The sequence below is a fragment of the Cervus elaphus genome, chromosome 2 (genome assembly GCF_910594005.1).
Source record: "Cervus elaphus chromosome 2, mCerEla1.1, whole genome shotgun sequence".
In the NCBI taxonomy this organism is placed as follows: Eukaryota; Metazoa; Chordata; class Mammalia; order Artiodactyla; family Cervidae; genus Cervus; species Cervus elaphus.
This window is the reverse complement of record NC_057816.1, coordinates 23,859,787-23,883,021: the sequence shown is the minus strand read 5'-3', so window position 1 is coordinate 23,883,021 and position 23,235 is coordinate 23,859,787. Positions and strand designations below refer to the sequence as shown.

The 23,235-nt window shown below is 39.8% G+C and overlaps 2 protein-coding genes and 1 pseudogene across 3 annotated transcripts; 2 read left to right on the top strand and 1 right to left on the bottom strand.

Annotated features, from left to right (window-relative positions):
* Positions 1-6,109: 6,109 nt before the first annotated feature.
* LOC122705505 lies at positions 6,110-7,054 on the top strand (annotated as a pseudogene). The gene has a single exon (XR_006344125.1). The product of XR_006344125.1 is annotated as an olfactory receptor 8B3-like (transcript).
* A 3,615-nt stretch (positions 7,055-10,669) lies between these two features.
* On the top strand, positions 10,670-11,602 carry LOC122705502 (olfactory receptor 8B3-like). The gene has a single exon (XM_043920911.1). The coding sequence runs from the start codon at positions 10,670-10,672 to the stop codon at positions 11,600-11,602; it is 933 nt and encodes a 310-aa protein (XP_043776846.1).
* Positions 11,603-21,938: 10,336 nt separating this feature from the next.
* Positions 21,939-22,907, bottom strand: LOC122706365 (olfactory receptor 10S1). The gene has a single exon (XM_043921505.1). It carries the CDS (start codon positions 22,905-22,907, stop codon positions 21,939-21,941), a length of 969 nt encoding a protein of 322 aa, XP_043777440.1.
* Positions 22,908-23,235: the final 328 nt, after the last annotated feature.

Genomic DNA, 23,235 nt, shown 5'->3' with positions numbered 1-23,235 from the left:
AAGGAAAGGATGACTGAAGTTTAAGGAACTCTTTTATGATCACTCAGAGTGAGAGACACGATTTCATGCCAAGTCTCTGGCTCCAGTACTGGAGCCTATATACTACTGGACCTATTTCACTGAGGATGGGGACCACATGAGTACTGTGGATTTAGGGGTATCCAGAAGAGTAGAGGGGTCAGAGAACACCTTACAGAATAAATACACCTCAAACAAAATCTTATTGGTATTAAGAACTCTTCTTTTAGTGTTTGAAGTCCTTCTGTGTGCTGGCTTAATATAAAAATAGAATAAAAGTTTGGGTTTTCAGTGTCTTTACAGATTTTATTTTTCTTAATCAGCCAAAGAGCCACATTGGATTGGACTGTTCAGAGCCCTTATCCTATCATAAGGTTTTTGTCATCAACAACAACAACAACAACAACAAAAAGTTGGCTCAGTGGTAAAGAATCCATCTATCAGTGCAGGAGATCTAAGAGATGTGGGTTCAATCCCTGGGTCAGGAAGGTCTCCCAGAGAAGGAAATGGCAACCCAATCCAGTATTATTGCCTGGAGAATTCCACGGACAGAGGAGCTTGGTGGGCTATAGGCCACAGGCTTGCAAAGAGTCGGACATGACTGAGTGACTGACCATGCACTTGCGCGTGATTCAATAAAGCTGAAAAAACAAGTCAACTTTTTTTTAGTCCAAGGACCAGGAAAGGCGCAGCCTAGTAAGACAGAAAATTTTGGTACAATAACCACCGTACCATAGACCAACCCCAGGGAAAACCTGTAGCTCCCCCTCCATGACAGCAAAGTTCAAACAGGAATCCTTAGACTCCCTCCCTCACGGGATGTAATGATTGCCCCAATACTTTCTCTGGTAAAAGTGGAATCAGAGAGTGCTATGTAGAGTCAGGGCTTTGATTCTTGCTGGGTGACAAGAGCTCCCTACGTGCTGAGAGGCCATTGAGGAAGCCTGAACTTCCATCAATACCCATCAGTAATGAGGGAGTCCTTGCCCTCCATGAGGTCATGTCAGAGGAGGACTTAAGGGGAATCAAGCCTCTTATCATTGTCCGCTTGCAATGACTGACACCCATTGCCTGTTGGCTCAGATGGTAAAGCATCTGCCTGCAATTCAGGAGACCCAGGTTCAATCCCTGTGTAAGGGAGATCCCCTGAAAAAGGGAATGACAACCCACTCCAGCATTCTTGCCTGAATAATCCCATGGACAGTGGAGCCTGGCAGGCTACTGTCCACAGGGTCGCAAAGAGTTGAACACAACTGAGTGACTAACCCACACACCCTTGCCTGTCAGGTGAGACCATGAGGGGAAGCAAAACAATAACCCTCACTCAGCAGTGAGTAGACTTGTTCCTCCAGGCAGAGCAATATCAAAGAAAAGTAGCTAAACAAAAGGTTTAAATAAAATCTAGAGTCTCATAATATAATTTGCAAAGTTCCCAGGTTTTAAAAAAAATCACTTTTTATATGAAGAATAAAGAAGATCTCAAATTCAGTGCAAAAAGGACAAGAAATACATGTTACATGACAGAGGTGTTAGAATCATTTGACAAAGATTTCAAAGCAGCCATTGTAGAAATTCTTCACTGAGCAATTACAAGCGTGTGAAACAAATTTTTTAAAAAGAAAACCTCAGCCAAGAAATAGAAGATACAATGTTATACTGTGTATGCTTCTATTAATTAATATAACATAAATCTTGAAATGATAAATTTATAGAAATGGAGAACCTGGTTGGTCACGGTTGCCAAAGGTTTAGAGAAGAATAGGATAGGAAGAAAGTGGGTGTGGCTATGAAAGGAAAAATGGGTGTGATGGTTGGATGGTATCATTGACTCGATGAGCATGAGTTTGAGTAAACTCCGGGAGTTGGTGATGGACCGGGAGGCCTGGTGTGCTGCAGTCCATGGGGTCGCAAAGAGTCGGACATGACTGAGCAACTGAACTGAACTGAACTGATGAGAGAAAAAGTGGGTACCAAAGGGAACACGAGGAGGTCTTGTGGCCATGGTAGAAACAGTCAATATTTTGACTGAATCAATGTCAGTGACATAGTTGTGATATTTAAAAAACATTAGTAGCAGTCATCTGTATAAAATTAGTATCTGATAACTTGTTTTATTCTGCTTAAAAATTATAACCTCGGTTATACTTTTACTTTTGAGAATATATTAGTTAATATTTCTGGGTGATTGTAGCTTGTTAGCTTAGTGTCACATAATCCTGCCAATTAAAAATCTATTTAGTTAAAAGACATCTTTATGTTTTATGCATCTTTATGGTATAATATAAATTTTATATTACCACTAACTTTGACAAGTTAGAGCATATTGGGGTTGAGATACTTAAAAAGGAGTTAAGAATGAGTAAAACTGAGTGTATAATTTTTATGAATATTTCCACTATTTTCTGAGTTTTTCTTCTGTTTGTAGTAACACCATAGTTTATCCAAACATCTAGTTTACTACTTTTGGGATTTTTTTTGTCTGTCTCTAGTATCTTTGTGAGAAGTCATGATGAATCTTTCCTTGGAATATATCTCAGTGTGAGGGTGACCATTGGAGAGTTACACCTGAATTAGGCTAACCTGACGGTTATGGAGAGAGAAGAAAGAAAGGGAATGAGAATTTTGCCATGTAAGGATAAGCTCAGAATTGCTCTGTATTAATTCCATGTTTGCTTATATTTACAGTGGCTTATTAAAGATGAAAGAATGATTTTTCAAGTCTAACTTAGAATGCTGGCATATAATTCTTCTTGCAATGTGATTTGATATAAAATTAGAGGAAGTATTTCTGTCTATTGTATTGTCTAAATAAGATTTTTTAATTCCATAGAAAACACATTTTAATAAATTTCCAAGTTCTTTGTCACTGCTGAGGTCAAGGAATGTCTACCTTGTGGGATAGAGTTCAACTTTGGCTGGAGGAATTTTTGGTCCCCTAGTAATTGTGAGGGGTCTGAGAAAAATCATTGGAGCTCATTTTAGTGACGATCGGGTTTAAGAGATTATCCTAAGTACAATACTCACAATTTGGGGAATTTCCCAATTATTTTTCTACCTTCTGCTCTTTTTCTTTTACTTTCTCTTGTTGAGTTTACCTAATCCCATGGCTTTAATCTCTATGGAAACAATTCTCAAACCTTCTTATGTTCTGACCTCTCTTCTTACTTTTAGTCTTTGTTGTTTAGTTGCTAAGTCATGTTGGACTCTTTACCACCCCTATGGACTGCAGCACACCAGGCTTCCCTGTGCTTAACTATCTCCTGAAGTTTGCTCAAACTCATGTCCATTGAGTCAATGATGCCATCCAACAAAGCACTTTAGCCTTAGTTAGGCATTTGCCCAATTGTACGCTTTTGGATGTCCCCTGGTGGCTCAGCTGGTAAAGAATCCGCCTGCAATGTGGGAGACCTGGATTCTATCCCTGGGTTGGGAAGATCCCCTGGAGAAGGGAAAGGCTACCCATTCCAGTATTCTGGCCTGGAGAATTGCATGGACATGTTAGTCCATGGGGTCACAAAGAGTCGGACACTACTGAATGACTTTCACTCACTTGGGTGTCCTGCTAGATGCTCAAGCCCACCATGTTTGAAACTAAATGTATAATTTTTATGGATATTTTCACTCTTTTCTGAGTTTTCTTCTGTTTGTAATAACACCATAGTATATCCAAATACCTAGCCTAGTATCTTTGGGAATTTTTTGTCTATTTCTATTCCTTGGAAGAAAAGTTATGACCAACCTATACAGCATATTAAAAAGCAGAGACATTACTTGGCCAACAAAGGTCCATCTAGTCAAGGCTATGGTTTTTCCAGTAGTCATGTATGGATGTGTGAGTTGGACTATAAAGAAAGCTGAGTGCCAAAGAATTGATGCTTTTGAATTGCGGTGTTGGAGAAGACTCTTGAGAGTCTTCGACTGCAAGGAGATCTAGCCAGTCCATTCTAAAGGAAATCAGTCCTGAATATTCATTGGGAAGGACTGATGTTGAAGCTGAAACTCCAATACCTTGGCCACCTGATGCGAAGAGCTGACTCATTTGAAAAGACCCTGATGCTGGGAAAGATTGAAGGCAGGAGGAGAAGGGGACGGCAGAAGATGAGATGGTTGCATGGCATCACCGACTTGATGGACATGAGTTTGAGTGGACTCTGGGGGTTGGTGATGGACAGGGAGGCCTGGCGTGCTGCAGTCCATGGGGTTGCAAAGAGTCGGACATGACTGAGCCACTGAACTGACTGATCCCCTTTGTGAGAAGTCCTGATGAATCTTCCCTCCTCTCTCATTTGTTTGCTTTTTAGAATTTTTGACAGTAGCAGTATTAACTCAAGGCATTTAAAATCACTTATTGACTATTGTAATTGCCTCCCATTGCTGACCTGCCTCCAGTCCTTCTTACTCTAGTCTGTCCTCCCAGTGCCCAGATTATTAATCTTCCTAAGTCAGCACTTTGAGTATTTCAAACCTGTGCCAAAAAAGAAATGATTTTGAATGGTTCCTAATTGCCTCCCTAGTGAGCTGACCTTGATCTGGGCATTTGGAAGCATCCTGTACTGATCCAAACTGATCCAAATCTGCCTTCCGGTCTGAGTCTATGCTGCAGACTTCCGAGAAGAGGCACTGAGGCCTCTCTAAGAGCCATGGAAGTCGTCTGTATGACATTCAGGGAGGACAGAAACTATGTATTTTCTCTGAGTTCCGTAACTTTGATCTATAGGGCTTATAGATGGCCACTAAGAGTTTACCTGTGACCTTCACATACCTCACTGGTGTCTGTCCAGTCCCACACTCAGGTCTACAAGGAAAATCACTGATCCTATATAAGCCTTTGCCTGTGGGGCAGTACTTCTGTTGTGATAGCCAGTCTTGGTCCCTAGGGAAATGAGGGAATGAGGGAAAAGTTTGCTCAAACTTTTCACTCATTCATTTTTAATTAAATTCATTCATTTTTTAATTAAATGAATGTTTATTTAATACCTACTGTATATGTGTGGTTTTACTTTACATTGCTACAAAAACAGTACTGAACAAAACAGACAAAGTCTCTGCCCTTATGGAACTTAGGTTCAAATGCATGTGAATATATGAATGTATGTGTTTGTGTTGTGAGAAGACACACCAAATAAACAAATAAGTGACTAGTGTTTCTTAAGAGCTGTGGATGCAGGAAAAGTCACTGCTTTTCTATTTGAGGATGTGCCCCATTTGGCAACAAACCAAAATGTATGCAAAATGGGTTATTTCCAACACACACTGTTATTCTAGTGAATTCGGCTTAAATGCAGTGTGGGTAATTTTCTTGCAAATCATATCTCTGGGGAAAACACAATGAAAACCTAAGACTTTTAAGTTTTAATCAGGTCCCCAGGATTTCCCAATTCACAATAACCCCTGGGTCATATTAGCAGGTGGCTCCCTGGGCACCAGCAGATGCTATTTCCACCCCCTCGACTGGAGAGGACACTATGGCAGAGCCCCCATCAGAAGTCATGACCTGTAACTCATGGCACCTCAGAGCCTGGGGTACCGAGGTCTGTGCTCTGACTCTCTCAGTCCAAAACTCATTCAAAACAAAAACAATAGCAAAGAAGAATCTCTGTTCTGGGATGTTCATCTCTAAAATTCATCAGAGCCACTTGCTCCATTGAGAATAAGGAAGCAGAGGTAGTAAGTCCCAACATTCAGGTCTCTGTGCAAAAGGGTGAGTGTTGAATTTTATCTGTCTTGTTACTCATCTTTCACACCTCATCTGTGGAAGCCAAGGACTCCCTGAAATGACACGTCTTCTCTCTGCTGAGATGACCACTGATCATCAGGTGGGCCTGGTAACTGTCAGAGCAGAAGCGGAGCAGAGAGGCTGCTGTCATGGGGTTCAGGGTCACTGAATCTTATCCCTGTAGAACTTGCCTGATAGTGTTTTTGATACACTTCTTTAAAAATTCCCTCAGCCTTTATACAGAGGAGAAAACAAAGGCACAGAGGGGTGGGCTGGGGTTCCTTCTCGCATTCTGGGTCTCTCTCATTAGAGTGGGGTTGGGTGGAGAGAGCAGGGCACTCATTTTAACATTACCCTCTGTCCTGTTCTCCAGGTATGTCCTAGGGAAGAATGGCCCCAGAGAATGACTCTTCAGTGACTGAGTTTATCCTGCTGGGTTTAACACAGAAGCCAGAATTCCAGCTGCCTCTCTTTTTCATTTTCTTAGCAATTTATGTGGTCACTGTGATGGGGAACGTTGGCTTGATTATTCTTATTGCTCTGAACCCTCACCTGCACACTCCCATGTACTACTTTCTCTTCAACCTTTCCTTCATTGATCTCTGCCACTCCTCTGTCATTACCCCCAAAATGCTGATGAGTTTTGTGAGCCAGAACATCATCTCTTATGCAGAGTGCATGACTCAGCTCTGCTTCTTCTCCTTCTTTGTTATTGATGAATGCTATATTTTGACGTCAATGGCCTATGACCGCTACGTGGCCATCTGTAAGCCCCTGCTCTACAAGGTCTCCATGTCCCATCAGGTCTGCCTCATGCTGATGGTGGGTGTATACTCGATGGGGCTTGTGGGTGCCATGGCCAATACTGGGTGCATGCTGCGACTCTCCTTCTGTGATGGAAACATCATCAATCACTACATGTGTGACATTCCTCCTCTCCTCCAGCTCTCCTGCACAAGCACTTCCATCAATGAGTTGGAGATTTTCATTGTGGTGGGTGTCAATGTCATAGTGCCCAGTGTCACCATCTCTGTTTCTTACTCCTTGATCCTCTCCAACATCCTCCACATCCATTCTGCAGAGGGCAGGTCCAAAGCCTTCAGTACCTGCAGCTCCCACATAATTGTGGTTTCTCTTTTCTTTGGATCAGCAGCATTCATGTATCTCAAGCCTTTCCCTGCTGGGTCTCTGGATGAAGATAAAGTGTCCACAGTTTTTTACACCATTGTGGGGCCAGTGGTGAATCCTTTCATCTACAGTTTGAGGAACAAAGATGTCCAAGTTGCACTGAGTAAGACTATTAGGAATAGGGTGTTCTGAATAGAAATTGTGTTAGCTGTTGATGTCAAATTTTAGTAAGGGCACACAATGTATGATGATATGGAGAAAAGAGAAAGGAATTAAAATAAAAAATCAGGTGATTTAAATAATAAGACAAGCTAAGTTTTTTATGAAAACCACTTTATAAGAAAAAACAGTATAAAGAAGAAGAGAATCAGCCATTCATCCTTTCACAGAAAGTAGGAAAGTATTGGGTTGGCCAATAAGTTCATTTGGAAAATGAGCTTTTTGTCCAACCCAACACTATAATTCATTCTTTCATGCTTAAGCTTATTTTCAGAGATTATAAGGTTTTAAGTAGAAAAAGGTGAATGGTGATGAATCCAGAAACAGTAAGGTTGTGAGATTTTTGACTAAGGTATGTCCAGAACTCCTGTGAAGCTTTGTCATGGACATATGGACTTTGTGGACTTAAGCTTCAGTAAGTTACTCATTTATTTAATAAACCTCTATTGAAAGTGCTGGAGGGGATTTTGTCTGGTAGATTCCTTTGTTTCTTAGAAAAGGAGAATAGGAAAGTGCTTCTCTCACCATTGTCTCTATCTTCTCAATTTAGTCTTAAGAAAGCATGGTAAAGGGAGACTGTCTTTTGCTCTCAGTTCCTAAGGACAAAAACACTAAGATAACCATTTAGAGCAGTCAGGAATGAAGAAGGTAATGTCTTGTTTTATGTAAACTATATCTACTTTGCATATGGTAATGTGTATACTTCCATGTTTCTCTCAGTTTGTCCCGCCCTCGCCTTCCCCTACTGTGTCAACAAGTCTGTTCTCTATGTCTGCATCTCTATTGCTGCCCTGAAGAAAGGTTCATCAGTACTATCTTTCTGGATTCCATATGATGTGTTAATGCACAATATTTGTCTTTCTCTTTCTAACTTACTTCACTCTATAAAACAGGCTCTAGGTTCATCCACTTCCTTAAGACTGACTCAAATGCATTCTTTTTTTTTTTTATAGCTGAGTAATATTCTATTGTATATATATGTACCACTATTTCTGTATCCATTAATCTGTCGATGGACATCTTGGTACTTCCATGTCCTAGCAATTGTAAAAAGTGCTGTCACAAACACTGGGGAACATGTGTCTCTTTCAATTAGGTTTTCAAAGGGTATATGCCCAGTATTCATAGTTTTGATACTTATATTTTTACTACAATGTTGCCGTATAGTTTTATTACAATGATTCAGGTGTCCCAGGGTAACTGAAGGTCACTGAAAATTTTAAAGAAGGAAGGGAGAGATGTGTGCTTTCAGAACTTATCCTCCAGCTGTGTATATGGCCAAATAAGAGGGAGTATGTGAGAAAAGCTAGAATTGTTACTGGAATCATTACATTTCAACATATGGTTCAATAAAAACCTCAAAAGTACCTGAGCTTGCGTGGTGGCTGAGGGAAAAGAATGGGAGTCAGTGCGGCTGTAGACCCTAACGCTGAGCATGTGAGAAACGTGAGAAACACTCGGAAGGCTTTCACCAGAGAACAATGTAACTTACAGAGTTATTTATGCAGGGCCTACTGTTCGAGTGAAAGTCACTCAGTCGTGTCCCACTCTTTGTGACCCCCATGGACTACACAGTCCATGGAATACTCCAGGCCAGAATACCGGAGTGGGTATCCATTCCCTTTTCCAGGGGATCTTCCCAACCCAGGGATCGAACCCAGGTCTCCCGCATTGCAGGAGGATTCTTTACCAGCTGAGCCACAAGGGAGGTCCCTGCACTATTCACAGCAGTACTAGAGAAGTGGTAAATAAAACAGAAGAGATGTTAGTCCTCATAGAACTTATAATTTATAGGGAGACATAGGAATTAAAGAGAAAACTGGTGAGTGTTATGATGGAGGACTTACAGAAAATCTGGAGAACATATATGAAGACAGCTGGCACTATTTGACTGTATACTACATGCCAGGTACTATTCTAACCATTTTTTTGGTATTTTTTTTCATTTAATCATCAAGATAACCCAATGAAGGAGATGCTATTATTATCATCAATATTTTAGGAATTATGAACCTGACGCATGGAAAGTTAATCACTGTCCAAGTTAGTAAGCATAGGGGTAGGCCTCAAACTCATACCCTCTAACTCTATAGCCCCCACTCTTTTCTACTATGAGAAATAATTGATGACCTCAGTTAATGAAATAATACATTTAAGGACCCAGCTGGAACCTTAGGTAGATATTTCCAGTAGGTGTTTAAAATGTAAAAAATTTAGTAGGGAGAAAGGCATTTAGCATTTTCTTTTTTAGATAATCCATGAGAGACAACAAGTGAAGTGAGTTACTAGAGGCTTTGTAAAATTTTAGGTAAAGATATGAAGAAACCCATAGGTAGACTCTGGAAAATTTCCTCTTAGAGTCTGGGAAGACATAGAGAAAGAACCTGCACAATAGATTTTTCTAAAGTGATGAAGATGATAGGAAGATGGGAGCTTACTTTCACCTCTGCCCTGGGGGGTGTGCAATCCCTGGAGTGATGTGTAAACTGGATGAAAATATTGAGTCCCTAAGGACCTAAGTAGAGAACATGGTAAATGTAACTCCCTTACTTCTTTTCTACACATAGAATCTATTCCCTGGGGAGAGACCAAGCAAGCTTCCACCCGGTTTATAACCAAGTGCACTACATCATTAAACTCAGTCCATCTTCCGTGTATTATCAAGTGGCAAACCTGATAACAATGCTGTGAAATTTTCCTTGCTGAATGAGAAGACTCAAAGTCATAATTAAAAATTAATATTTGTAGTTCAGAAAGATTTCCAGGGCATACCTGAAAATAAGTCTGGGCTGCTCAGACTTTTCATTTTATAATCAAATGAATCAGAGCCTCAGACCTGACAATGCCTTTCCAGGACAAATACCTAGGGAGAACTCTGGCCACATAAGTTTTCTGGCCACGTAAGGGTGAGTTTCTGAATTCTGTTGATATAATATCTGCCACTTTCCTGTCTCCCTGTCTCCCCACCATTTTGTGCAGTCATGAGATTCAAGTGAAACTCTTAGGAGACTATAGTGAAGGGGGATCAGAGAGTCTTCAGAGGTTAGGAGGTGCAGAAGTATCTCAGTCAGTAAGTTCCTTTTCTATGGACAGACTCTCACTCTTCTACTTGGGCAATAACTTAATCTCCTCTAGCCTCCAATCCCTTAGTCTTTGGTTAGAGACAGTCTTCTTGGTTCCAACTCACACCAGATCTAATCTGCACCAGAAGCCAGCACCATGTAGCTGGGATCTCTGCCTACAATTTTACCAATGAGGAGAAGGCTCAAGTGAAGAAAAGGTGAAGTGAAGAAGGACTTTCTGACTTGATCCCTCTCTCTTATCCCTTCATTTTTCCAAGAGGCATGTATCTGTATGGCAGCATTGCCTTCTCTCTGTAGGCTGTCTGTGATGCTCTTTGCTTTATTTAGCTTATCAAGATTCTAGAAAGGGAAAGCCCATGGTAAAGGCAGATTTTACAGGCCCAGGTTGGCCTAGTCTCAGACACGCTCAGTATGTACACTCTCTTGTAGGATGAGCTATTGTCAGAAGGATTGAACTGTTCCCAATGTAAATCTCTCCTGTGTCCACAGATTTTCTTAGGGAGGAATGGCTCCTGGGAATGGGTCTTTCGTGACTGCATTCATCCTGGTGGGGTTAACAGACCAACTGAATCTCCAAGTTCCCTTGTTTTTCCTGTTTCTATTAATGTATATGGTCACTGTGATGGGAAATTTGAGCCTGATAATCCTAATTGGGATAAATTCACATCTGCACACCCCCATGTACTTTTTCCTCTTTAACTTGTCCTTCACAGACCTCTGTTATTCTTCAGTATTTACACCCAAAATGCTGGTAGATTTCTTATCGAAGGAGAATATTATCTCTTACATGGGGTGCATGACCCAGTTCTACTTCTTCTGTTTTTTTGTCGTTTCTGAATGCTATGTGCTGACGTCAATGGCCTATGACCGCTATGTGGCCATCTGTAGCCCACTCTTGTATCATGCTGCCATGTCCCCTAAGGTGTGTTCCAGCCTAATGTTTGGTTCCTACCTGATGGCATTTTCTGGTGCCATGGCTCACACTGGATGCATGCTGCGACTGACCTTCTGTGATGCAAACACCATCAACCATTATTTCTGTGACATCCACCCTCTGCTTCAGCTCTCCTGCACAAGTACCTACATCACTGAGTTGGTAGTTTTCATCATGGCGGGCATCAACATCATTGTGCCCAGTCTCACCATCTTTGTCTCTTATGGTCTCATCCTGTCCAGCATCCTCCACATCAAGTCCATGGAGGGCAGGTCCAGAGCCTTCAGCACCTGCAGTTCCCACATCATTGCTGTTTCTCTGTTCTTTGGATCTGGGGCATTTGTGTATCTCAAATCATCTTCTACTGGATCTATGGATGAGGGAAAAATCTCTTCTGTCTTTTATACCAATGTGGTTCCTATGATGAACCCCTTAGTCTACAGTCTGAGGAACAAAGATGTTAAAAATGCTCTAAGAAAAACCCCGAGGAGAAGAAAGTATTGATTAGAATCAGTTTCTATGTCCAGGTCATAGGATGGGAGAGATTTTGTGTGTTTATTTACAATATTTGTAGTAGCAGCCTTCTTACCTTATTTATTTCTCATCATGAAAGTGAAGTCACTCAGTCGTGTCCGATTCTTTGCAACCCCGTGGACTGTAGAGTACCAGGTTCCTCCATCCATGGGATTCTCTAGGCAAGAATACTGGAGTGGGTTGCAATTTCCTTCTCCAGGGGATCTTCCTGACCTGCGGATTGAACCCCGGTCTCCGGCACTGCAGGCAGACGCTTTAACCTCTGAGCCAACAGGGAAACCCCTGATGATTTCTCATCATAGGGAAGGAAGTTTAGTCTTCTCTCAAGTTGTTTCCTGGAGAAGGAAATGGCAACCCAGTGTTCTTGCCTGGAGAATCCCAGGGATGGGGGAGCCTGGTGGGCTGCCGTCTATGGGGTCGCACAGAGTCGGACATGACTGAGTGGCTTAGCAGCAGTAGCAGCAAGTTGTTTCCAGTTTCTTAGAGTGGATCATCTTTCTTTTATTACTACTTTAGCAATATCCTTTCCTTTTCTTCATGTTTCCCATTTAAGGATAACATAAAGAAAGAAACCTATTTTTTTTTTTTTTTGCCACCCAGCATGGCTTTTGGGGTCTTAGTTCCCCAACCTGGGATTGAACCTCTGCCCCCTGCAGTGGAAGTGCAGGGTCCTAACCACTGGACCACCAGAGAATTCCCTTCTATTTATTTTTCCTATTGTTATTATTGACTTTTTTTTAACTTGGAAAAAGATGAATGTTTCTGCTAATGATCAATAAAGTAACACTAGTGTGACTTTAAAGTCATTGATTTTGAATGTTCAATAAGGTAACACTTTCTTAAATGACACTTGTGCCACTGGAAGCATGAATCAGACAATCTGTCCTACCTTTTTCTTTCTCCCTACAGTGGTCAGGCATGTGATTTCTCCAAATGTCATAGTTTCACCCTTAAGGAGATTCCATAAAGGCTATCAAAGATACTCCACTTTGCAGCTGTAAACACTATTCATTAAGCTACTTTCATGTTTATCTCCAATATTTCATATTTATTCTCTATATTTAAAGTAGCACATTAGATTTTCAATATATATTTATTTCATGAATACAATACTGAATACTGAAACTCAGAGAAGTGTAATGATTTACTTAAAGTCACACAATCTCTTTCTGAAAAAATCTGGAATAAACTATTAGCCTTCTGATTTCAAATGTACTACTCTTTCTAGTATACTTTCTGTTTACTTCATTTTATTTTTACTTTAGTAAACATAAGGTAAGTCTTCCCTGGTGGCTCAGACAGTAAAAAATCCACCTGCAATGCAGGAGACCTGGGGTCGATCCCTGGGTTGGGAAGATTCCCTGGAGGAGGGCATGGCAACCCATTCCAGGATTTTTTGCCTGGAGAATCCCCATGAACAGAGGAGCCTGGTGGGCTACAGTCCATGGGGTCACAAAGAGTCAGACATGACTGAGTGACTAAGCCTAGCACAGCAAACATAAGATGTGAGGAAACATTTGTTTTGAAAACTGACTTTTTCTGCCAAAAAAATATATATATATTTTCAGGATCTTATAATTCAGAGAACAGGCATGGGAGTAAAACATTTCCTAGGAATGTGTCATTACTCCATGGTCTAATACAGAAGGCCAATAAATAAGAGGTACCTCACACAAGGCCAGTAAATAAGAGGTCCCTCAGTAGTGATGGACAATGAGATTTAGAAGTCACACTTCATCCTGAATTTGTTTCCTTATCTGTAGAGTACTTTAATTATCCTCCATATTCCATAAAGCTTTAAAAAAAAAAAAAGCAAAAGAGTTAATTTTGAATAAAAAAAATTGCAATTTGGGGCAAAAAGATTCTAGTAGCAGCCCAAACAGTATCCCAGCTCAGGAGTAAAATCAGAGGCTTTTAGAGGAAAAGAAGGAAAGTTGGCACTGCAACGAATTTTAATTTAAGAGTTGGAGACAGAAGCTAGTCTTGGCTAAACAGGATTGAGTACTAGCTATCACTTGTTATTGTTTAGTGGTTAAGTCGTGTCTGACTCTTTTGAGACCCCATGGACTGTAGCCTGCCAGGATCCTCTGTCCGCGGGATTTTCCAGGGAAGAATATTGGAGTGGGTTGCCATTTCCTTCTCCTCCATAAAGCTTTTATTAAAACTTATCATACACAATGATCATACATTAATAGTGGCTTGGAGGATGAAGACCAATGGCTATGGCCACATCTGTGGGAACCAGATAGAGAGAGGACAGTATCTAAGGAGATAACATAGTGATTGGTAATCAAAACTCAAGTTAGAAAGAAAGAAGAGAGAATAAAATTATGAGAAAAGAAAACTCTTTCTATGATTTTCTTCTCCTTTCTAGAAGGTTCTAGAAATATGGAGGTCACAGGATTTCTCTGGATTAACTTTTAGCTTAAGTTATTTGATACTTATAAAATGTTGAACACATGTTCCTGTTTGTTGGCTTCCACATGCTATTCTCATGTGGATTTTAAAGTACAAAAGCCTCAAATTTCCGCTGTGAGAACAATGAAAGAAATATTTGGGAAATAAACTAAATTTTGAACAAGATGTCTTTTTCTTTTGAGGTATTAGGAAAAAGAAAGACCACTCAAAAATCTTTACTATGATGTGTTGAGACAATTTAAACATGTTCTAAAATAACTGTAGTAACGTTTACTACTTTATTGTTTTCCAGTCTCCATTCAATATTTAGATATTTTGAAATTTAGCATAGCTGGATTGTTGGCTTGTTTTTAGATGTTCAGCATTGCTAAATTCTTGACTTAGTTTTACTGACCATGCATATCCCATCCCCTGATCCAATATTAGTATGTTTGATTTTCACTTAACTAGTTCTATGTATATGAAATAATTGATCTTGGCTGGATTTTTTCATTTTGCTTTTCTTTTAGTAACTGTTCTGATAAAATTGCTTTGCATATTGAAGGAAAAATATATCTCAATAGGCAAATAGTATCTTGCTCTTTGGGAGCCTTTGTAGACATCGAAGATTGTGTTCAATATGTTATATATTTTACTAGCATTTGAGGTGACTCAAAGAGTGGGTTAAAACTGGTGGTTGATCTTTCATTTGATGAGACTCAAAACACAAATGAAACCTGTTTCAATCTCAGAAAAAAATCTTTAAAATCAGGTTTCAATAATTAAAAAAGACACATGTACCCGAATGTTTGAACTTCCCAGGTGGCACTAGTGGTAAAGAATCCATCTGTCAATGCAAGAGATGCAAGAGACACTGATTTGATCCCTGGATTGGGACGATCCTCTGGAGCAGGAAATGGAAGCCCACTCCATTGTTCTTGCTGGGAAAATCCCATGGACAGAGGAGCCTCTTAGGCTATAGTCCATGGGTCTCAGAGTTGGACATGAATGCATATCTAAGCACCTCAATGATCACAGCAGCACTATATACAAAAGCCAGGACATGGAAGCAACCTAAATGTTCATCAACAGAGGAATGGATAAAGAAGATGTGGTGCATATATACAATGGAATATTACTCAGCCATAAAAAAGAATGAAATTGGGTCATTTGTAGAGATGTGGATGGACCTAGAGTCTGTCATACAGAGTAAAGTAAGTCAGAAAGAGAAAAACAATGATCATATATTAGCACATATATGTGGAATCTAGAAAAATGGTACAGATAAGCCTACTTGCTGGGCAGGACTAGAGATCCAAATGTAGAGTGAACATGTGGACACAGTGGGGGATGGGGAGGGTGGGACGAATTGGGAGAGTAGCACCAGCATATGTACACCATGTATAAAACAGACAGCTAGGGGAAGGCTGCTGTTTGGCCCAGGGAGCTCAGCTTGGTGCTCTGTGATGACCAGGAGGAGTGGGGTAGGGGTGGGGTGGGATGGGGTGGGGTGGGGTGGGGTGGGAGGGAGACTTGAGAAGGAGGAGACATATTGATATGTATACATATCGCTGATTCACTTCATTGTATAGCAGAAATGAACACAATATTGTAGAATAATTATACTTCAAAAATTGTCTCATTCCTTCAGATTATTTTGCAAATGATTAATCAGAAAAACAGATATACTTACAGATTGTAAAAGTTAAGGGTGGCTAAGTTTTAATAGAGGCAATTTAATTTTTTGGTTAGTGCATTTAAGTACTATATAGCTAGATGGACTTCTTTTAACAGGGAGGGATATGTCTGAGGAAGCACGTCAGTTATTTTATATACACAGCATAGAATTTGGAAATGGGATAAAAGGGGTTATGAGGGAAAGTATGATTCTACTGAAGTTGGTACAGCTGAGAATCAAACAGGTAAGCCATGGGATTCTCTTGTGCCTGTGTACTAAGATGGAGCTGTTTCTAGGTCAGCTCAAAAGCTTTGATATTGTAGGCTTAACAAAAGTGGTCTTCCTAGTTAGGGACCAGAAAGTTCCCTGACGACATCATGAATGTGTTTAATGTGAACTTTCTCTAAGTGGGCTACTGTTGCAGGATCAGGTTTGGAATGAGCAAGACGCAGATGCACTGTGGTTAAGGGCTAAAGAAAACCAGAAGTAAAAGTGGTTCTGATAATTCCTGAACCCCCAACTTTACTGAACCCCATTATACACTTCTCCTTATACGGCCTCCCCCCCTCAACACACACAATGTCTTCAAGTCTTGTATTTTATGAGATCACTGCCTAACATCAATTCATGATAACACAATCCACTTTTAATCTTTGCAAGCTCATTCAGGTAAGTGGTTCTTATCTCCAGTGCCTGAGAGGCAAGGCTGAGCAGGAACTACTTGTTGCATCTAGCAAGAGGAAATGGCTGTTGATTCATGTACCCATTTGATTATGTGACTACAACAAACAAAACATGCATTTAATATCCATTATTGGTGATATGTACAGTGAGCTGTAGGTCAGAAGTGAGAGAAAGTTGTCGAGGCTGTTTTTCTCTGTAAAATGCAGTGGAGTTGCAGGCTTCCCATGGGTTGAATGTGAGATCAGTTGTTTGTATTCAAAATTTTTACTGAAATTTGATTCTGGTAAATTGATGTACATATTGAGGACAGACACAGTATTTTCTTTTTATTTTATTTTTTAATATGAATTTATTTATTTTAATTGGAAGCTAATTACTTTACAATATTGTACTGTACATATTGAGGACAGACAGTGTTTTCCCAAAGCTGGCACAATTGGTTTTTCTCTCAAGCACTGGGACATTTCCCTGTGTAGTCAGCCTGGCACCAGATGAAGTTGTTGCTTTACATGCTGGGTCTGGTGAACAAAATAAGCACCTTTAAACATTAAAGCTCACTCAGTGGAGAAGTCTTACATCCTGAAGCAGAGACATCCTCTTGCTCAGTGAGTAGGAGGCTGGTGGAATCACCTGGGCTGTTTGAAGTCTCCCTGTGACATGAAGCTCAGTAGACCCACTTCACACATTAATAGAGAGAACTTGCCGGGTGTCACGATTGCTCTTAGAGGTCGTGTTGCAGTTTTCTCTGCACTGTTGCATCTGTCAGGCTGTGTGTTCCTCAGGGAAGAGCAGTGAGGGAATTAGGGAAGGGGATCCTAGTTCCCATCTCATGGATGATGAAACTGAGGCTTAGAGATGTTCATGCTTATTCCAAATTGCAATTTATAAGTGGTAGAGCTGAGACTAGGACTTGGGTGTTTTGTTTTGATTCTAAATGTATAAAGTTAAAAAAATATACAGAATTTACTATATACTTTCAAAAATCAGTGACATCAGTGAACAATGATTTTAGTGAGTAAAATGCATCTGAACACAGATAAAGGCAAAATTCTATATTAAGAAAAATGTAAAATATCTTGACATTTCCTTCACAGTTTATTGCCTAATTTAGAATACATGAACATATTTTACACTTCCCTGCATCCATGCACGCTAAGTTGTTTCAGTCATGTCCAACTCTGCGATCCTATGGACTGCAGCTCACTAGGCTCCTCTGTCCATGGGAGTCTCCAGAATACTGGAGTGGGTTGCCACACCCTCCTCCAGGGCATCTTCCTGACCCAGGGATCGAAGCTGCACCTCCTGCGTTGGCAGGCAGATTCTCTACCACTGAGCCATCAAGGAAGCCCATGTGTGTGACATTTACTTTATAACTGGAGATTTGTACCTCTTCATCCACTTCACCTATTTTGATCAACCCTCCCACTCTTTTTCTTTCTGGCAACCACCTCTCTGTATTTACTAGTCTGTTTTCTGTTCTTCTGTTCATTTGTTCTGTTTTTTACATTCCCCATATAAATGAGATCACATGGCGTTTGTCCTTCTCTGTGTGACTTATTTCACTTAGCATAATATCTTCTAGATCCATCCATGTTGTCACGATGGCAAGATTTCATTTTTTTATAACTGACTAATATTCCATTGAATGTATGTGTATATACATATCTCCTTTATCCAGTCACCTGTCAGTAGACACTTAGGTTATTTTCATATATTGAGAATTATAAATAGTAGTGCAATAAACAGAGGGGTGTATATATATATATTTTTTTTTTTAAATTTATTTTTATTAGTTGGAGGCTAATTACTTTACAGTATTATAGCGGTTTTTTAAAAATCAGTATTTGTTTTCTTTGGAAAATCTAAGAGCTTTAAAACAGATGCATTGGGATTTTCTTCACCGAAAATTATGTTACCTGAAATTAAGGACAATATAAAAGTGATAAAAGGATATCCTTGTGTTATTCCCAGTAATAATGGGAAAGCTTTCAATCTTTCATCATCAAGTATAATGTTTACTGGAGTTTTCTTTTTTGTAGATATTATTTTTCAAGTTGAGGAAATTTTCCTCTATATCCAGTTTTTGATAATTTAAAAAAAATTATAAGTTGCTGTTTGATTTAGATATTTCTTGTCTCAACTGATATGATCATATATTTTTTCTTCTTTAGCCTATTCATGTAATAGAGTACCTTTATTGATATTTTTCAAATACAGAACATCTTTGACTCCCTAAAATAAACCTTACTTGGTTGTAACATATAATTCTGTCTACATATATATGCTTTTTAAAAAATATTGCAGTATAATTTTGATTGAGCATCCATGGTGGCTCAGATGGTAAAGAATCTGTGTGCAACGTGGGAGACCCAGGTTCAATCCCTGGGTTGGGAAGATTCCCTGGAGAAGGGAATGGCAATCCACTCCAGTATTCCTGCCTGGAGAATTTCATGGACAGAGGAGCCTGGCAAATTCCTTTCACTTATTTTTCATTAATTTTTTCTTATATTGTTCACTTAGTTTTGCTTTTATCTTTATTATTTCTTTTCTTCTATTTTCATTAAGCTTCTGCAAAAGGAATTTGTTTTTCTTCCTTTCTTATTTAGTCATTCAATCATTTATTTATATCACTATGGACTCATGGTTATTTTATATTTTTAATCATAATCCAATACCACTTCATTTAATGTATTGGTGAAGTTATTCTCGTTTTGACCATTGAGAACCCTTTCAGCTGGCTCCTGTTTCTGTCATAATCCCATCTTTATGTGTGTGTATGTGTGTGTGTGTACTTTAGGGCTTCTTTGCTTTCTAGCAAAGATGCTCCAGTCTCTTCTTAAACCTTTCTTTCTCCAGTTCCTGTCCTGGTTTCTATTATTGGAGAACATTATTAGAAACTTCATACCTGAGCACTAGAGGTACTTCTTGCTTTCAGGCCCTCTAAACTGAGAGAACAAGGAAATGTATGTATATATACAAGTCTATAAATATGTTTATATGTAATCATTTGTAGCTATAATAAGTTAAACATGACTGCATACTGATGACTCCATCTATAATCCGTTACCACATCCTTTCTCCCCTAACTTGTTTATCCTGCCATTCTCATGGTAGGATATCTGAATCACCATCAGCCACTGATTTACCGATTTGTTTGGTCTCAGCATGCTTGTATAGTGGTTTCAGAATTGTTAACTTCTACCCCTGTGGGAAATCACCTTGTCAACCAGAGTACAGTGCTCACGAAACTTTAATTTTCACTTTAATCCTTTGGCTTACATTTATCCCCAAAGTTACTTAGGTCAGCATGTTTTGTCACTGTCCCCTCCTGTGGAGCTGCCAGGTATATCCGTAACAGAGGTTGTTTTGTCATGTTGGGCATTCCTTCCTAGAATCTCCAGTTTCCTAAATTAATTTATATATTTGCACACATTAAGTTTCACTCTGTACTGTAAATCACTATGGGTTTTAACAAATACAGTGTCACATATCGACCAGATTTTAGCTGGAAAGCTCATTATTTTGCCAGTAATTATGACATTGGTTTTAGTTTTCCTGTGTCTGTTCTTTATCAAGTTCTTTATTAAGAATAGAGAGGTAGGCTCTCTTAATTCCTAGTTTGCTGAGTTTTTATCATGAATCTGTTTTTTTTTTTTTTTGTGAGTCAGTTTTAAATGTTGTTAAGTGCCTTTTTAGTGTCACTTGATACAATTATATGATTTTTCTTCTGTATCCTGTTACATTGATTTTTGCCTGTTGAACTAGTCTTTCATATCTGGAATAAATCCCACTTGATCATGGTATATATATATATATATGTTTTTAATATGTTGGATTTGACTTCCTATATTTTATTCAGAAGCTTTCATGCTTATATTCATGAGAGTTATTGGTTTTGTGGTTTTTCTTTTTTTAATGTCTTTATCTGACTTTAGTGATTAGGATAATCCTGATCTCACTGGATTATTTAAGAAGTGGTTCCTTTGCTTCCACTTTTCTGTAAGAGACTGAAGATAATTGATGTTATTTATTCCTTAACTGTTTTGATAGAATTAATAATTAGATCATCCAGGTATGATTTTTTGGGAGGGTTATTAATTATGAATTCAATTTTAAAAACAGATATTGAGCTCTTCAGGTTATCCATTTGTCCTACATGAGTTTTGATACTTTGTGTCTTTATATGAAGTAGTCCATTTCATTTACATTATCAAATATGTGGGAAAAGAGTTGTATACAATCTTCTTCTGGTATCTGTATCATCAGTAGTGACTATATCTCCTTCATTTTTGATATTGATTATTTCTGTCTTCCTTTGGTTATCCTGGTTAAAGATTTATCAATTTTATTGATTTTGCAAAGAATCAACTTTTGATTAAATTTTTTTCTCTACTGTTTATAACTTTATTCATTTCTGATCTAATTTTTATTGTTTATTTTCTTGTGCTTACTTTAGGTTTCAATTACTTTTCTTTCTCTAGTTTCTTAAATTGGAAGCTTAGTAAGATATTTTTCCCTATTAATACATATGCATTTAATGCTGAATATTTCACTTTGATCTTTGTATTTGCAGCACCCCATAAATTTTGATAAGTTGCATTTTTTGTTTAGTTTAAACCTTAGCTTGTATAATAAGCATTCTTTGACTTCTTTAGTTTGCTTTGTAAGAAATGGGACCATCCATTTTGCAGCAAGCATTTAACATAAATATATTATTTACCCACATGAAATTCTACCAAGTAGTTAATTTTAATCTTACTACATTAGAAGAACATACTGAAACACCAAGTTATCATAAAATATGCACAAGATTTTATATCAAATGACTAGTGGAATCAGGATTGGAGTACTGGTAGGTCCACTTGACATCAATATCCATTGTCTTTCTACCACTTAGTTATAAACCACCTAGAGTGGGAAAATAAAGATAATGACACTTTCTAAGTGACCTTGGGCAAGTTGCTTTTCTCCTAATAGTTGTATTTTATCATCCTAAAAACTGTGGTTTCTTCTCTTAAACTGGAAGATACATAGACAAACATTAATTGGTTGCCTATACCTATACTTTTGTTATCAGTATTTTAAAATATGTATTATATTTAATACAACTATTTCACAGTTAAAAAAAGAGACATTTGTTAAAATAAATGAGGCTGTGAATAGCATTTCACATACCTCTGAGCCATAAAATCTAGGTGGTGGAGATTTTCTGGGGATCACCGAATCCAGTCCTTTAGTTTTCTGCATGCCACGAGGCCATGGCAAGATCTTCATTCCCCGACCAGGGACTGAACCCACACCCCTTTCAGTGGAAGTGGAGTCTTAACCGCTGGACCGTCAGGGAAATCTCCCAGTCCTTTGGTTTTAAAGATGAAAAGTTTGTGACAGATGTTGACACAAGTCAATTGGCTGAAGGGAGGGGAAAAAAGTTCTTGGCTGAGCTGAAACTCAGTTTTTCTGATTTCCACTTGAATGATGCCCCTTTCCCATTTCGACACGGGAATAGACGCTTTCTTGGCGAGCAAATGAAGAGAATCGCAGCGTAGGTTAGCGGAGTGGGCTGTCTGCTGGAGAGTCTCTGGCGCCTTGGCCCAGAAGTCTTCGCAGAGCCTGCTTCACCTCTGTGTTCCGCAGGGTGTAAATGAAAGGGTTGAGCATGGGAGTGACTATGGTGTAGAAGACAGCAGGGGCTCCGACGCCTGCCCCGCTGGAGCGAGGCTGCAGGTAGATGCAGACGGGAGGCAGGTAGTACAGAAGCACCACCGTGAGGTGGGAGGTGCAAGTCGAGAAGGCGCGCTTTCTGCCCGCCGCTGTGCGGATGCGCAACACCGCCGCGGCGATGAAGACGTAGGAGATGACGATGAGGATCAGGCAGCCTGCAGCCACAATGCCAATGCTGGCAAGCATGACAAGCTCATTGATGGTGGTGTCTGCACAGGCCAGCTTCAGCACTGGCGGGATATCACAGAAGAAGTAGGCGATGCGACGAGGCCCGCAGTAGAGCAGGCGGAAGGTGAGGCAGGTATGGAGGGCGGAGTGCACAGCACCTACGGTCCAAGTCATCCCAGCCAGCCCGGCACACATCCGCCTGTTCATGGCCAGCGGGTAGTGCAGGGGGCGGCAGATAGCCAGGTAGCGGTCGTAGGCCATGGCTGTGTACAGGAAGCACTCGGTGCTGGCCAGGAAGTGGAAGCAGTAAAGCTGGACCGCGCAGCCCTCCAAGGAGATGGCCTTTCCATCCCGAGTCAGGAGGCCTGCCATGACCTTGGGCACTGTCACCGTAGACAGACAGGCGTCCAGGAGGGAGAGGTGCCCCAGGAAGTGGTACATGGGGGAGCAGAGGTGAGGGTCAGAGCCCACGGTGATGAGAATGAGCAGATTCCCCGTAACGGTGATGCTATAGATGAGGAGGAAGAGCAGAAAGAACAGGCTAGGATGTTCAGCTGTGTACATCAGACCCTCAAGGAAGAAGTAGTCCACCACCGTCTGGTTGGGGGCTTCTGTCTCCCTGATCATCTGCTCAGGCAGGAGATGACTGACATCAGCAGGCAGAATAAGTAGCCATTTGCCTTCCCTGAAGTGTCATTAGCCAGTTGGTCCATGTCATGGATATACATGTTCAATTCACTCTTTTGGCCTGTTCTGGTGTTTTCTTGCTGCCCTTTCAAAATGAGTCTTTCAATATGGGAAACACTATCTTTTTGAGGCACATGAAGAACTGTAAGGATTATTTGGAAAAAGTACACTCCCTAACAATGGCAAGATAAATACGGATTATAAATCTTACTCTCATGGAGCCTATGTATATATATATATATATATATATAATTTTTTTTCTTTGCAG